Below are 17,593 nucleotides of genomic sequence, written 5' to 3' on the forward strand. Positions count from 1 at the left end.
GCAAGGAGTAGGTGACTCCCTTCACGATTTACCTTACCATCATCCATTGCTTCTATATCGATAGCCAGACTGAAGTCTAATAAGCTCTAGGAAATGAGGTACAAAACAAGACCCGTGAGGAGGCAGAATGCACTAAAATAGTTATGATTTTGCCAATTTTACACATAGAGAGTATGTGTGAGAATAGAACCTAAGGGTGTTAGATTACAGCAGAAAGAATAAAACATTGGATTAAGCCACATTTACCAATATGGGCTCACAAAGCAGATATTCTAGATCCAATGAATTAGCTTGAGTATTTTGGTTTGCTTGGTCGGTTGAACAAAATCTGGATTCAAAGTTGACCTATACTGAACACTGAAATGTAAGAAGCTCCTTGTTATAGAGTAGAGCAGGGTTTCTCAACCTTGGCGCTACTGACACCATTGGCTGGAAAACTCTTTGCTGTGCAGCGCTGTCCTGAGCACTGCACGATGTTTAACAGCATCCCTGTTCCCCATACACTAGATGCCAATAGCATCCCTGAATGTGTCTGGACATTTTCAAGACAAATGTTCCGGGGAGGGGAGGAGGACAAAAATCATCCCTACTTGAGAATCACTGGTGTCGAGGACGTTATCAAAGGTTAGGGAGATTGGAAGGCCAGGGTAGGTATTTTAAATGTTAAAACCAATTCATCCATCCTTCAACTATGTCCCTCAGGAGGATCCAGAGGACATTCCCTTCACCAAGACGATGAGAAATACAGTCACAAGGGTTGCCCCAGTATCTCTGAAGAGCTCTGTAGTGGTTATTCTCTGTTGGACCGAAATGACAGTGGGAATTGCTACCATGGAACTGGGCTTCCTGAAGTTAAAGAAAATGATACAATTCTCAACAGCAAGGGTGATGTACTGACATTAAATCTCCAAAGAAAATGCAATCGTCATTACTGGAATGGCAGTAGAGTTGAAGTAGTAATCAGTAGAGTCTGATTTACAGAGATCTTTGGGGCTTGATAATTTTATCACTGTCACCCTAGAACTGAAATAGATGGGCAGTCTACTAAAGTCTTATTTGATTTGCAGAAATAGAAAAGCTCTAGGTCTTGTGAAAAGCAGTCTCAAATCATTGTAAGACAGTGTCATGACCCTTTAACCAATTCTCAAACTTGAATCAGTTCACAGACTCAGAGCTCTTGAATGAAGGAAGGAGCTGCAGGTTCCTTTGAAGGAACCTTTTATACATCCATATATACTTCCTCCTGGCCTTCCCCTAAGAAGGACCTGTGAAGAGCAGGCAGGGTTACCATGCAATGGGGAAGGGGAAATTCAGACACTTTCAGGATTACTGGACACTTGCTGAAATGAGAAATTCCTGGAGACCCCAAATACCACTGTGGTCCACCAACCAGAGAGGTTAATGTAGGTCAGGTCATCAAAGGAGTTTTGGCTTGAGTTGTCTCACAGTGGGCCCAGGGTGTCCATAATCCTACCCTGTGGTTATCTCCCTGGTTCTGAGATGCATAACTGGAAGAGATATATTGAGCAACTAACTGGCAAAATCTCTACATTGGTTCCCTAACCAGTGAAGTAAGGGCTATTATGATAGGAAAGTCCAAGTAGCATTTGATGAACTATAGTGAGTACAGAAAGAGTAGAATAAATGCTGGATTTTTTGTTTTATCTTCTTTTCAGAAAGAGTTGTTTCTATAACATCTTCCAAAGGTAACCAAAGAAGTTTTTCTTTATGTAATATCATTCTGAAGTCACAGACTTTTAATATACTTGGTATATTGCAATTTACTGCGGATATTCTTTTTGATGCTCAAACTGTCACCACGTGGGTCAGTGGGAGCTTCCTCAAGTTGGCTCCTGGGTCCTTTTAATCTTGATACCTTCCTAGCCTTTTGCTACCACAGGGTGTTTTCCAGGCTCATCTTGTACTTTCCTATCCCAGATCTGTAATCAGTCATTCATCTAAGGAGTCCTGGTTTCTTTTAGGATACCTCATTGCATCTGAATACTGGTCACTGTATCTAGGTCCTTTTAGTGGACAAAGCTAGGAAATATATATTTTAAAGAGTAAAACACATCATAAGTTCATATACTAATATTTCCAATTTCAATTTAGAAGTATAAGTTTTATTAAATTTCTTTGAGTTTTTTCTCCTTATGATGAAAATCTTGGTTCTTAAAGACATTTATATAATTACTCATTTGCTTTATTCTATAATTATAAGTTTCACAGTAATAATACCAATGTTATTGCTAACAAAGACTACTAAAAACATTTTATAATTTTTTTGCATTTCCTTTTATCCTTAGGATTAATCTCACTAGGGTATACAGTCTAATTACTGTGTTAAATGTCATGTGAAATAACTCACCTGCATAGTTACGCCATCAACTTCCTACAGAATTGTTGATTTATTAAATTTTACTTTCAATTTTTAGGTATTGTTTTTAAAATTTGATTTAATTAAAAATAATTATATAGGGAATTCCCTGGTGGCATAGTGGTTAAGAATCTGCCTGCCAATGCAGGGGACATGAGTTCGATCCCTGGTCTGGGAAGATCCCACATACCACGGAGCAACTAGGCCTGTGCACCACAACTACTGAGCCTGCGCTCTAGAGCCCACAAGCCACAACTACTGAGCCCATGTGCCATAAGTACTGAAGCCAACGTGCCCTAGAGCCCGCGTGCTGCAACTACTGAAGGCTGCGCACCTAGCGCCTGTGCTCCGCAACAATAGAAGCCACGGCAATGAGAAGCCCACGCACCCCAACAAAGAGTAGTCCCGACTTGCCACAACTAGAGAAAGCCCGCGCACAGCAACGAAGACCCAATGCAGCCAAAAACAAATAAAAAACAAAAAACATTATATAAACATTTATATAATTTCAAAGTCAAGCCTACAAATCTATAAAACAAGGTTCATTTAAAGAAGTCTAGTCTTCATCCTTAAAAAAGCAGAATGTGCGTGTGTGTGTGCGTCTGTCTGAACGTAGTGTATATATAGCATGTTTGTATATATATGTACACACACACACTCAAATGCCCTCCCTGCCAATGGTAGAATACTATACACACTATATACTACTTTTTTTTTTCACTTAATATGTTTTAGATACTCCTCCATGTGCTAGTATTTTGACTGGGATTACACTGACTCTACATATAGTCAGGGTGGGGAGTGTTAACAAATTTATAATACTGTGTATTCTGATCAATTAACATGATCTCTACTTACTTAGGTCTTCTTTAATTAGTTTTATTTTTCATTATTTATTTTATTTTATTTTTTAAAATTAAAAAAAGTTTTTTTAAAATTACTTTTAATATCCTAGTTTTCATATAGAAGTCTTATACCTCATTTGTTAAATGTATTCCTGGGCATTTGATGTATTTTGATGCATTGTAAATTTTACTATTTTTAATGTTTTATTTTGAAATGTTTGTTGCTGGTATGTATGTAGAAACACAATTGGTTTTTGTATGTTCACCTAATACTCTGTCTATGAATTATTTTGGATTTTCTACACATACAGTTATGCTGTCTGTGAAGAATGACTGTTTACTTTCTTCCTTTCCAGTTTATATACCTTTTATTTATTTTTCTTGCCATAGTGCACTAGATTAGGACTTCTGGTACAAATACTAACAGAAGTGGCAACAGTGGTCTTCTTTGTCATCTTCCCAATCTTCAAAGGAAAGTTATTAACACTTTATTTTATTTCATTTTGCTGTTAGGAATAATGTTTACAATAGATGCCTTTATAAAATTAAGGAAATTCTATTCCTAGTTTGCTAAGAGATATATTCAAAAATCATAAATGGATAGATATTAAATTTTCTCAAATACTTTTTCTGTATCTATTGAGAAGACGTTATGATTTTTCTCTTTTAATTAGTTAATTAATAAGTTAATGTGGTAAATTACATCAATTTATTTTCTAATACGTTAATAGTTTTGCATTGCTGGTATAAAGTCAAACTGGTAATAATTTTTTTGTTAGTTATTTAATGCTCTTAGTAGATACTTTTTATAATTCATGTAACTTTTTTAGTCATGGTAGAGGGCAGGTCCAAATTTCCTACCTCACCATTAAATGGAAGCAAAATTTTTTCTTTTCTCTTAAATTCATTCTAAATACATTTTCATTCCAGCATTCCACCAAAACTGTTCTTACCATAATTAACAAGACCACCACAGAGTGCCAAACTGAAAGGTTCATTAGAAACTTCATTCTTAAAGGGCACACACAAAATCTTATGTGCACCAGGACCCAGGGCAAAAGCAGGAGCTTTTGATAGGAGCCTGGGCCAGACTTACCTGTTCCTCTTGGAGAGTCTCCTGGAGAGGTAGGGATGGCTGTGACTCATCCTGGGGATATAGACACTGGTGGCAGCCATATGTAGAAGCTATATACTGTGTGGACACTGATGCTTGTGGCTGTCGTCTCGAGATCCTCCCTCTAGCTCATTAGTGCCAAGACCTGCTACCACCAAACAGCCTGTAGGCACCAGTGTTGGGATGCCTCAGGCCCAACAACTAACTGGGTGGAGACACAGCCCATCCATCAGCAGACAGGCTGCCTAAAGACTTCCTGAGCCCACAGTTGCGCCTAGACATGGCTCTGCCCACCAAAGGACCGAGACCCAGCTCCACCCACCACCGAGCAGGCACTGGCGCTGCCCTCCAGGAAGCCTGCACAAGCCTCTAAACCAGAGTCACCCAGAGGGGGTAGACACCAGGTGCAAGAAAACCATGATCCTGCAGCCTTCACACCCAGCCCATGCACAGCAGGCCAAGGCACGCTTCGGAACACCACAATCCCCCATAACCAACTATGTCAGGAACCAGCCCCTGCTCACCAGCAATCTGACACCAGCTCTGGGATCCTTGGGCCCTGTAGCCAGACTCCAGGACCTGGCTCTGCCTGCCACTGGTACATCATTAACCCCAGGACCTGGCATCACCAACCAGTGGGCAAGCAACAGCCTGGAGTCTTCTAAACACTGACTCTGCCCACCAGCGAGCCAGCACTAGCCCAGAGCCCACTAGGGTTCTGCAACGAGCTGCTTCGTGACCAGGTCTCACTAACCAGTAGCCAGCAGCATCCGCACAAGGTAGGGCCTGGCAACCAACCAGGCTAGGGGACAACAAGCCTACCAGACTGCCCACATGGTCAGCCTGCCACAACTGAAGGACACACGCAGACCTCTTAGGGGGAACCCATAGAATGTAGAGCTTGGGCGACAAGAGGGGAGTGTGTTGCTGGGACGCACAGGACACTTGTTACAAAAGGCCACATCTCCAAGGTTGAGAAGTGAACTAACCTACCACATACGTAAAAATACGAATAATATGAATAGCAACTTAGGCAAAATGAGGCAGCAGAGGAATATGTTCCAGACAAAGGAAGAGATAAAATCCTGGAAGAAGAAATAAGTAAAGTGGAGATAGGCAATTTACCCAAGAAAGAGTTCAAAGTAATGATCACAAAGATGATCAAAGCACTTGGGAGAAAAATGGATGCACAGAGCAAGAAGTTAGTAGTTTGTAACAAAGAGTTAGAAAATATGAGGAACAAACAACCAGAGGTGAAGACTACAACAACTGAAATGAAAAATACACTAGAAAGAATCAACAGGAGACTACATGATGAAGAGCAACGGATCAGTGAGCTAGAAGACAGCGTAGTGGAAATCACTGCCATTGAACAGAAAAAGAAAAAAGAATGAAAAGAAATGAGGACAGTTTAAGAGACCTCTGGGACAACGTCAAGCACACTAATATTAGCATTTCAGGAGTCCCAAGAAGAAGAATAGCGAGAGAAAAGGCCTGAGAAAATATCAGAAGTCATAATAGCTGAAAATTTCCCTAACCTGGGAAAGGAAACAGTCCCCCAAGTCCAGGAAGTGCAGAGAGTCCCAAAAAGGAACATACCAAGAACACTGTAATTAAAATGACAAGAATTAAAGATAAAGAGAGAATATTAAAAGCAGCAAGGGAAAAGAAACAAACAACATACAAGGGAATGCCCATAAGGCTATCAGCTGATTTTTCAGCAGAAACTCTGCAGGTGAGTAGGGCGTGGCACTATATATTTAAAGTGATGAAAGGAAAAAAACCTACAACCAAGAATACCCAACAAGGCTCGCCTTCAGATTTGACAGAGAAATCAAAAGTTTTACAGACGAACAAAAGATAAACTTCAGCACCACCAAACCAGCTTTCCAACAAATGTTAAAGGAACTTCTCCAGGAGAAAAAGAAAAGGCCACAACTAGAAACAAGAAAATTACTGAATGGAAAACTCACCAGTAAAGGCAAACATACAGTAAAGGTAGGAAATCATCCACACACAAAGCTAGTAGGAAGGTTAAAAGACAAAAGTAGTAAAATTATCTATATCCACACTAAGCAGTTAAGAGATACTCGAAAAAATTAGATGTAAAATATGACATCAAAAATAGTAATCATGAAGGGAAGAAAGTACAAATACAGGGTTTTAAAATGCATTTGAAATTAAGAGATCAGCAATGTAAAACAATTAAAACTGCTTTATATATAAAGCAGTACCTATACTGCTTTACAAAAACCTCATGGTAACTGCAAAACAAAAATCTGTAACAGATATATACACAAAAAAGAAAAAGGAATCCAAACATAACACTAAAGATAGTAATAAAGTCACAAGAGAAGAGAACAAAAGAAGAAAGGGAAAGAAAAGGCCTACAAAAACAAGCCCCAAACAATGAACAAAATGGCAATAAGAAAAGACATATCAGTAATTACCTTAAATGTGAATGGACTAAATGTTCCAACCAAAAGACACACAGTGGCTGACTGGATACAAAAAAAGACCCGTATATATGCTGCCTACAAGAGACTCACTTCAGATCTAGAGACACGCACAAACTGAAAGTGAGGGGATGGAAAAAGGTATTCCATGCAAATGGAAATCAAAAGAAACCCAGAGTAGCAATACTTATATCAGATAAAATAGGCTTTAAAATAAAGACTGTTGGAAGAGACAAAGAAGGACAATACATAATGATCAAGGGATAAAATCAAGCAAAAGATATAACAACTGTGAATATATATGTACCCAACATAGGAGCACCTAAATACATAAGGCAAATATTAATGGACATAAAAGGAGAAATTGACAGTAATACAATAATAGTGGGGGACTTTGATATACCACTTACATCAATGGACAGATCATTCAGACATAAAATCAATAAGGAAATCCTTGCCTTAAAAGACACATCAGACCAAATGAACTTAATTGATATATATATAGAGAGTATTCCACCTGAAAGCAGCAAAATACATTCCTTTCAAATGCAAATGGAACATTCTCCAGGATAGATCACATGCTAGACCAGAAAACAAGCCTTGATAAATTTAAGAAAATTGAAATCATATCAAGCATCTTTTCTGACCACAAAGCTATGAGACTAGAAATCAACTACAAGGAAAAAACTGTAAAAAACACAAACATGTGCAGGCTAAACAATATGCTACTAAACAAGCAATGGATCATTGAAGAAATCAGAGAGGAAATAAAAAAGAGACAAATGAAAATGAAAACACAACAATCCAAAACTTATGGGACACAACAAAACAAGGTCTAAGAGGGAAGTTTATAGTGATACAGGCTTACCTGACATTTTTCCAAAGAGTAAATGCAGATGGCCAACAGGCACATGAAAAGATGTTCAACATCACTAATCATCAGGGAAATGCAGATAAAAACTACAATGAAATATCACCTCATACATGTCAGAATGGCTACTATCAAAAACAACACAAATAACAAACGGTGGCAAGGATGTGGAGAAAAGGGAACCCTCATACATTGCTGGTGGGAATGTAAATTGGCACATCCACTGTGGAAAACAGTATGGAGGTTTCTCAAAAGCTAAAAATAGAACTACCATGGGACCTGGCAATTCCACCCTTGGGTATATATACAAAAAAAAAACCTAACCACTAATTCGAAAAGATACATGCACTCCAACATTCATAGCAGCATTATTTACAATTGCCAAGACGTGGAAGCAACCTAAGTGTCTATCAGTAGATGAATGGATAAAAAAAGATGTGGAGTATATACACAATGGAATACTACTCAGCCATAAAAAAGAAACTAGTGAATATAACAAAAAAGAAGCAGGCTCACAGATATAGAAAACAAACTAGTGGTAACCAGTGGGGAGAGGGAAGGGGGGGAGGGTCAGTACAGGGGTAGTGGATTAAGAGTTGCAAACTATTAGGTATAAAATAAGCAAAAGGATATATTGTACAACACAGGGAAAATAGCCAATATTTTATAACTATTATATAAATTAAATAAAACCTTTAAATATTGTGAATCACTATATTGTACACCTGTAACATATAATATTGTACAGCAAATATTCTTCAATTAAAAAAATAATAAAATGCAAAAAACCCCCACAAACCTTAATGGTTAGGACTGTATTGTCTTCACACGAGCTGCCTAAATTTGAAACCAGGATCTGTCACTTCATTAGCTATGTGACCTTGAACAAGTTCCTTAACCTCCCTCAGTCTCAGTTTATCTGTAAAATGTAAACATCACCTATTTTTATCACTTACTCTTTTTGAATTTTTTTTTTTTAACCATTCTGTCCTGATTCTTGTTTGCCTCGATATTTTTTCTCAGTCTCAGTGGAATTTTCATCTCTCCAAACTAATTTTCAGAACTTAGTCCTCGGATAGCTTAATTTCCCTATCCAGACTTCGTTTCTATACCTTCTCATTCCATGACTTTAAAAATCATGTGTATGTTAATGATTTCCAAATATACAGCTCCTGTTGCAATATTTTTCCTGAACTCCAAACTTATGTATCCAACTAACAAGTTGATATTCTGACTTAAATGTCTTTTAGGTGGCTCATACTTAACACGGCCCAAAGCAAACTTTAAAAAAAAATGATTTTCAGTCCTTCAAAACTTAATCCAAGTTACCATCATTTTTTACTTGGATTATTATAGTACTGGTTTGCCTTCTCTCTTCTTCTATCCTTGACCCTCTCCAGTCTATTCGTCACACAGCAGTCAAAATGATCTGTCGAACATTTAACCCTGATTATATCATTTTGCTAAAAGCCCTTCATAGCTTCCCATTTCGTTCGTCATAAATGTTCAAGTTCTTTCTGCATGGGTCAGCAAATTCTTAAAGGGCCAGAGAACAAATATTTTAGGCTTTGCAGCCAAATAGATTTTGTTGCAACTATAGAACATTACTGTGCTATATCTATATACAAATAGTATTAAGATTCTAAACTGCTATGTCCAACAAAAATCATTGTATTTTCTGAAGTATGCATAAAATTTATAAAACAAACAGTATTAGTTTGGTTTATAATGCTTAATATTTTTCATAGTAGTTTAATAAATATTTGCTGAATAAAATATATAAGTACAAGGCCCAGATTTATACATTTTTACAAAAAAGATTATGGCAAGAACATTAAACTAAAAGATAAATAATTTCTTCTGTTAAATGTATCAAACAATTAATAGTGGACTTACTTTAGACTACTGATTCTAATTTCCGCACTCTCAGTGAGTTTCTTCATTTCTTCTTTCCACCTACAGGCTGCCTTCTGCTGAGTTGCTAAGAGATGCCTCAGTTCAACTGTGGAATTTCGATTACTGTCTTCCATCTCTCTTAACTGAACTTCAAACCCATGTTCCTTTATTGAAAATTCATGCTCCATCGTACTGATCTAAGGAATAAAATGAACACAGTATTTTTTCTTTTCTGTTTTTCTAGGAGATATAATGATCAATGGTATATACAAAAGGAATCATTTTTTGTGTTTGTGGCATAGAAATATTTGGATGAGAAACTTATACAAAAATTAAGTTTATAATTTGTCTCCATCACAGATGAAGATTTATCCTATTTTATACCATAAGTTTAATGAAACCAGAATTATGATGGACTACAAATTTTTCACCACTTTCCCCAACACCTTAAATGCCAGTAGGAAAAAAGTATACTATCTGAAATAAAGCTGCTCTCATCATCTACTTTTACTTTTGTTGCCAGAATCCATAGAAAATATTCATGCTCTCAGTAACTGAGAGTTGGGTTTAAACGGAAGCCATTTACGTTTTTAAAACACAAGAAGTGCTCCTTGGTTTATTATAAAGGATACAACTCCCGCACAGTCAAATAGAAGAGACACACCAAGCAAGGTATGGATGTAGGGGGAGTGCGGAGCTTCCACGCCCTCTCCAAGTATGCCATCCTCCCAGCACTCTGATGTGCTCATGAGAAGCTCATTTTAGAAGCTCCTCAAGTCACTTTTGACTTACATACTAAAGTTCAGATTGTCTTTCAAAGGGCAGGAATTCCTCTACCACTTCAGTTACAGTATAAATAAACAATGTATTTTGTTTTTCAGGAAAACACTACGGTGATTTTCAGAAACTCATATGGAAATGTCTTCAGTTATTTCTAGGTTATTTATGTCATTATAGTAAAAATACCTTAATGCAGAATGAACATACAAATAAATGCTCTTTGGATACCCTAAAAGCTTTCTCAGCTGGGTTCAGGGAGAGAATTAACCCTAATGACCTAAAGTACCCAGTGTATGTAGTGAACTGTCTGCTTTTGTATGCAGCTAGAATGAAACTACCTATTACCATACTTGGGGCAACTGAGGAAATAGTTACAAGAACAATTTCTTTGGTGCACTCTCAGGCCATCTTTATCTTGCTACACTAAAGAAATATCATAAAGAATACCTATCTTGTGATATTCTAATGTGCTTTAAAAATGGTCACAGCTGGAATGACTTCTCGTGATTGATTAAATATGGCTGCTTTTAAACTCAAAAAAGAATGAATAAGGAACTCGATTTTACCAATTCAAAAACACCAAAGAAAACTCGACAACAGCTAAACCCACGGCTCATGGGGGAAAACTGCAAACATCCTGTCCTCACTACCCTTGCTAAATGCAACATCTTCCTAAAACTCTTAAATTTGTTTTCTCAAATGGTACCCAAGTAGAAATTTGACTTTATAAACACTGGCACTGGAAAAAACAACTTTGGATTTATTAATTGTGTATTATATTACTGCTGTGCAGGCCTCCTGAGGCTCCGTGACTCCTGCTCGATTTAAACCATTTTTGAATTACTGAATTCTACAAATTTAGAATTGAATATCCTTCCCTGCCTCAATCTCCATTTTCTCTGGAGAAGCCATGGTTCTGATATCTTAAGTGGAAGTATTTAATTCTGTCTCTGTCTCTCTCACACATGTATTAAAAACTGATCTATGCATCTATATAGCTTTAGCACTCTTCCTGCCTACTTAACTCTCCATTTCTTCCACTTGGAAAATCTATTTGCAGTTTGACAAGCCTTTTTCAAGGTCCTTCATGATAACCTGTCTCTAATTCTACAAGCTTGTATTATGCTACTATTCCCTTCTCTTCCTTTGTTTCTGCCACAATGCTTTCTCATTCTTGGGTCTTTTCACATGTTGTTCCCTTTTCCTGGAATAATCTTTCCCCTCCTGCTTATCTTAGTTATCTCTAGTCAACTTTTGGAATTCAGCTCAATTATTGATCCTACAGGGAAATTCTCTTACCATCTATCTAGAAAAAGCTCTCATAGTGCCCTACGTTTTTCCTAAAGGGCATTTATTAGTTTGCAAAGATACATTTAAAGTTTTCCCACCTCCATGCAAATAAGTTTTTAAGGATGGGGACCATGTCTTTTTTGTTTACTATTACATTTTCAGCACCTGAATCATAGTAAGGATGTCAAAACATATCTGTAGACTGAATAAATGATAGCTTTCTGGTATCAAAATTTAGTCTTCAAACAAACCCCAGATACTTCAGCTGATGCAATTCCGATTGTTAAACTGGACAGGTCTACGCTGATGTTGGAAGGATAAGGACCAAAACAACCATGTCTTCTATAACAACAAAAGTCCTACTAACGATTCAATTCAGAATGTTGGGTTGGAAAAAAGGATTTATGGTCTTCTTCCCTTCTTCTGTGTCCTTCCTCTGCAGAAAACTACTCAAAAGTAGACAAGATTGCTAAAAACTATCCATTTCCTAATTTTATATTTTTATGAGGGGTATTCAGACCACAGAGATATGGAGATCCTTTTCAGAAAGAAGGGAGGAGGAGTTAGGAAAAGAGAAAGCTGGGGCGGAAAGGACAGCAGTGGATTTAAGATCAAATGAAAACTTCACATAATAAGTTGTTAAGGTTCTCAGCCAACTGACCTCTCAACATCCAACTGTCTTGATCTTTTTGGCTCCTTTCAGTTTATCTATGAAAGATCACACTCTTTTTCAAGGGGGAGAAAAGCCGCAAAGTGTAGCACTAGATTCCTATGTTGTCAAAGAAGGAATCGGCTACAAAGGAGCAATTTATCTGACAGCCCTCCTCCATAAAATATAATTTACAGCTATCTAGTTAGTTCAGAACTTTTGTCCCTTATTTACCAATGATTCTTCTCTTAAGCTAGATGCAGACTTGGCACAAAGGGAGCATTTTTGGTAGATAAGCTTTCTGTCATCTTTTTGTTTTCCAAGAAACATCAGTTACTATCCTGAACGGTTAAAGATAGAACAGGTGCAGTATCAAGTGGGGAAATTCATCATTAATAGTTTTTAGTTATTAATCCATATGAAATTTAAAATATAAGATGAAGATTTAACATTTTTTCACCGAAGTACATTGACTTTTTTTTAATTATGTAAATGTTTCAGTGTGGAAACTTTCAAGCATACACAAAATAGAAAGACTATTAGAATGAATCTCTATATGCTGATCACCCAGCTTCCATAATCATCAAACTCATAGCCACTTTTGTTCTATCTATAATCCTACCCACTTTTTCTCTGCCAAGATTTCTCTCTCTCTTACAATGAAGTACATGAATCTTAAGGATACAACCAACTTTTACATGTATACTGACATACCAGAGTCACCACCCAGATTTAGGTACCGCAGGAGGCTCTCTCACATGCCCTTCTAATCAATATTCACCCACCTAAAATGTGACCATTATTCTGATGCCATCCTTATAGGCAATTATGCCCATTCTTCACTTTCATATAATGAAATTAATAGACTATAAGCTTTTTTATGTCTGGCTTCTTTGTCCAAATTTATGTCTGTGAGACTCACCCACCATTGCTTATAGACATAGTTCATTTTTTTCTTCTATTCCCGTACATGAACACACCACAATTTATTTATATCATCTCATGTTGATGGACATTTAAGTTATTTTCAGGGTTTGATATGATTAAAACTTCTATGGATATTCTTATATACATGTTTTGATGAACACAAGCACTCATACCTGTTGGGTATGTAGCCAGTATTATTATTATTTGGCATAGTATGCATGTATGTCCAGCTTTAAAACATACTGCCAAGTGGTGGTTGTACCAATTTACATTCCCCAAAATAACATGAAAGTACCAGTTGTTTTACAACTTTGTCAACACTTGATATTGTCAGTTTTAAAATCTTAGCCATTCTGGTAGCTATGCAGTAGTACCTCATTATAGGTTTAATTATATTTCCCAGACATATAATGAAGTTGAACATTTTTTCATATATTCTCTTTTATAAAGCGTCTATTTAATTCTTTTGCCCATTTTTGGAAATGGGGTGTCTGTTTTCTCCTGATTGTTAAACGTTTTTTCCTTATTAATTATTTCCTTATTAATTGGTGAAAGTTTTTATATTCTAGAAATGAATCCTTTTTTTTTTTTTGGTTGTATGTATTATAAATTCTTTCTTCCACTTTTCACTCTCTCAATGGTGTCTCTTTTGATGACTTAAAAATCTTAATTTTAATGAAATCCAATTCATCCATCTTTTCATTATAATCAGTTCTCTGTGCTGTTTAAGAAATTCTTTCTTAAGGTCATGAAGATTTTCTCCTTAAGTTCCATCATTTAATATTTCACATTTAGGTCTACATGGCAGCTCAAATTAATTTAAATGTATGGTGTGATATAGGGGTCAAGGTTTATTTTTAAAATATGGACCCAGTTGATCTATTATTATTGTAGCATGATTTATTGTAAACATCTAGCATTATCTGTCATAAAGATAATTCTTTCCCTATTGAACTTCCATGGTGCCTTTGTTATAAATGAGGTGATTATGAAAAGTGGGTTTGTTCCTGGACTTTATTTTGTTCCATTGATCAGGTCGATTATTCTTATATAGATTACACACTATCTTAATTACTATACCTTTCTATCAAGTCTTGATGTCTGGTAGTGTGACTTTGCCCCTTTGTTTTTCAAAGATTTCCCATAGTCTAAAGCACAAAGCACAAGCTTTTTTGCATGATATGTAAGGGTCTCTTTTTCAGAGTTAAAGCTTTTCTAAATAACCAGTGTCTGATACTTGCAAAAGGAGGCATCCAATAAATATACACTGATATGAATTAGGTTGGAATGTGAGTTCTTATGAGAGCTCATAATAACAAGAAAAAAGTGAAACACTAATGTTACCACCCCATATCCTTACTATGAAACTGGAAAATATGGAGCTTTATCATAAAGAGTTAATGCCACTTTTTACAAAAGTCACATGGAATGCGGAAAGGCAAGCAACATGTTGATGGTGATACCTGCGCTTGAAGCTCCCTCAAACAGGTTATCATGTTCCTATTGCCAAACCATGTAAGCATTAGAGTAAAGAAGGGGGGAAGGAGAGAGAAAATAAAAGGGAATTTTCTTCCAGAGGAGATTTTTGTCCCTTGCTTTCTTCCTGTCATGGAATTTTTAGACTACCTATGAGGGGTTCTCAGATCATACTGACGTACCATCCACTATACAGCTAGTTTTAAGAGTTCTATTTTCGAGACGCTATTATGGAAGGAAAAGAGAGGACGGCAGTCCGTAAAGTTATCTAATCTATAGTTTTGCTAGCACTGCTTAAATTGCTTTGGCAGGAATATCAGTGCATTTCATGGTTGGAAAAGAATTTTTTTGTGTGTGAATAGTGAAAGCAATCATTTTCAAGTATGCTTGCCAAGTTCTACAATAAAGAAAAGACTGGCTAACACTCTGCATTATGATTTAGTGCTATCTGATGAGAAGGCATAAAAAAAAACCCAAAAAGACCTTAAAAATGTTTTACTAGGTCTCTGTGAATATTCTCTATATTTTGATTTTCACAAGTATACATTTAATTCTAACTAGTTTTGAAAATACCTTTAATTTGGCTTTTTTTTGAGCCTCGAGAGCAATCTTTCTTAAATCCTCAGTCTGTTTCTGTAACTGCTCATTTTCCTGCTGAAGTTTCAGCCTTTGTTCACTGACAAATCCACAGTTCTCTCTCTCAGACTCCAATACATTTTGAAGTTTCTGAATCATTTCTTGGCAACGTGATATCTCTTCCGAGGAACTGAATAAAAAAACAAAACAAAAGGAATCTTTAAACTTAATGATCTGTAATAGAAGTCAAGAAGTCTGTCTATATTTTATACTGTAGACCTGTTTTCTTTGTTCTGAGCCATTTCTCCTCACTATAAACTTAAGCTATGTGGTTTCACAATGTTACGTTACACCAGGCAAATAGGTTCAATTTAAGCAATCTTAACTAAGAATAGATAAGCTGAACTGTTATCACTCACCTAGAAAGTCAATGTGAAACCTCTTTCAAATTTTTACTAACACTGAGAATCACTGTGTAAAGAGGACTTCAAGGGGACAAACTAAAGCTAATGGTGAGGAAGGTGGAGTAAGTAATAGTCAAAACTCCTTTCATTATCAATCAACTCTGTAGGAAGACATTAGCTGACTACAATAAATTATGAACTATAATAAGACCCAATTCATATTTTCCTGTTACATGTCTTAGAAATGGTTTTTATAAACTTCTAGTTGTATAAACTTCTTGTTTTATCACAGGTTAAATAGGTTATATTTCTTGAACTTTCTCAACAATGGATTATTGAGTGACACAACCTCCAGACATGTATCTTGTTTCAATATACTGCTAATTTTTATTCCTATCTTTTAAAATTTCCATCTTTTCAATCCCAGATAATCAAATACTGTGAACATTCCCTGGTCAATAGGTGTCACAGGGAATATATAAGGTCCTTTACCCCCATAATACTTGTAGCCCCTTCTTTCGTATCTCAACCTTGGCTGATTCCTAATGAAATGATGGATCTAGGCAATGATCCTCAAAAAATGCTCAAGTCAGAAAGATGCTGAGATCAAAAACAACGACACATTATGTGCTTCCAAACAGGAGTCCAAAATATTACCATTTATGAAGCATTCTTACAAAAAAAGTGAAAGCTGAATCAGATCAAGCCTCCTGATTTAGTTATTAGTTTTTAGGAACTGCATGGGGCAGGAAATAAGGTAAATGACACCACATATATGCATGTAGGTAGAGGAAACTCTACAATACTAACAACCCAGTTTTTCAACAAATTATTTTTAAGAAAAAATAGAGAAAGGAGGAGATTCTTAGAGAAAAAAAAAAAAAAAATATATATATATATCCATCCCCATATGTACACATACACACACACATACACCACCTTTCCTTTATCCATTCTTCTGTCAACAGACACTTAGGTTGTTTCCGTATCTTGGTTATTGTCAATAATACTGACTGCAATGAACATGGGAGTGTGGATATCTCTTTGAAACAATGATTTTGTTGCCTTTGGATCTATACCCAGAAATAGGATTGTTGGATCATATGGCAGTTCTATTTTTAATTTTTTGAGGCACCTCCATACTGTTTTCCATAGTGGCTGTACTAATTTACATTCTCACCAACAGTGTAGAAGGGTTCTCCCTTCTCCACATTCTTGCCAACACTTGTTATCTTTTGTCTTTTTGACAACAGCCATCCTAACAGGTGTGAGGTAATACCTCACTGTGGGTTTGATTTGCATTTCCCTGATAATAAGTGATGATGAGTACCTTTTGATATATCTATTGGATGTCTATGTCTTCTTCTGGGAAAAATCTGTTCAGGTCCTTTGCCCAATTTATGTGTTTTTTTCTTTTTTCTTTTTTCTTTTTTGCTATTGAGTTGTTAAGTTTATTACATATTTTGGAAATTAACTCCATATCAGATGTATTATTGGCAAACATTTTTTCCTATGTCATAGGTTGTCTCTTCACTCTGTTGACTGTTTTCTTTGCTATGTAGAAAGTTCTTAGTTTGATGTAATTCCACTGGTCTATTTTTGCTTTTGTTACCTGTACTTGTGGGGTCATATTCAAAAAAACTGCTGCCAAGACCAACGTCAAGAAGCTTTTTCCCTATATTTTCTTCTGGTAATTTTATAGTTTCAGAACATACATTTAAGCCTTTAATCCATTATGACCTTATTTTTGTACATGGTGTGACATATGGGTCCAATTTTTCTTCTACATGTGGATATCCAGTTTTCCCAGCACCATTTATTGAACAGACTATCCTTTCTCCACGTGTGTTCTTGGCACCCCTGTCAAAGATCCAGTGACTACCAATGTGTGTATTTATCTCTGCACTCTCTACTCTGTGCCATAATCTATAC

At 36.3% G+C, this 17,593-nt stretch overlaps 1 protein-coding gene across 2 annotated transcripts in view; it reads right to left on the reverse strand.

The window, feature by feature from the left end:
• SCLT1 (sodium channel and clathrin linker 1) overlaps positions 1–17,593 on the reverse strand; it is a 247,538-nt gene that overhangs the window by 60,629 nt on the left and 169,316 nt on the right. For both annotated transcript variants that reach the window (XM_059924260.1, XM_059924259.1), the window contains exons 17-18: positions 15,255–15,447; positions 9,560–9,756 (exon numbers count right to left, since the gene is read on the reverse strand). In XM_059924260.1, coding sequence (XP_059780243.1) covers positions 9,560–9,756; positions 15,255–15,447 — 390 coding nt within the window. The remainder of the gene's footprint in view (positions 1–9,559; positions 9,757–15,254; positions 15,448–17,593) is intronic.

This window comes from Balaenoptera ricei, chromosome 5 (assembly GCF_028023285.1).
Source record: "Balaenoptera ricei isolate mBalRic1 chromosome 5, mBalRic1.hap2, whole genome shotgun sequence".
Taxonomy (NCBI): domain Eukaryota; kingdom Metazoa; phylum Chordata; class Mammalia; order Artiodactyla; family Balaenopteridae; genus Balaenoptera; species Balaenoptera ricei.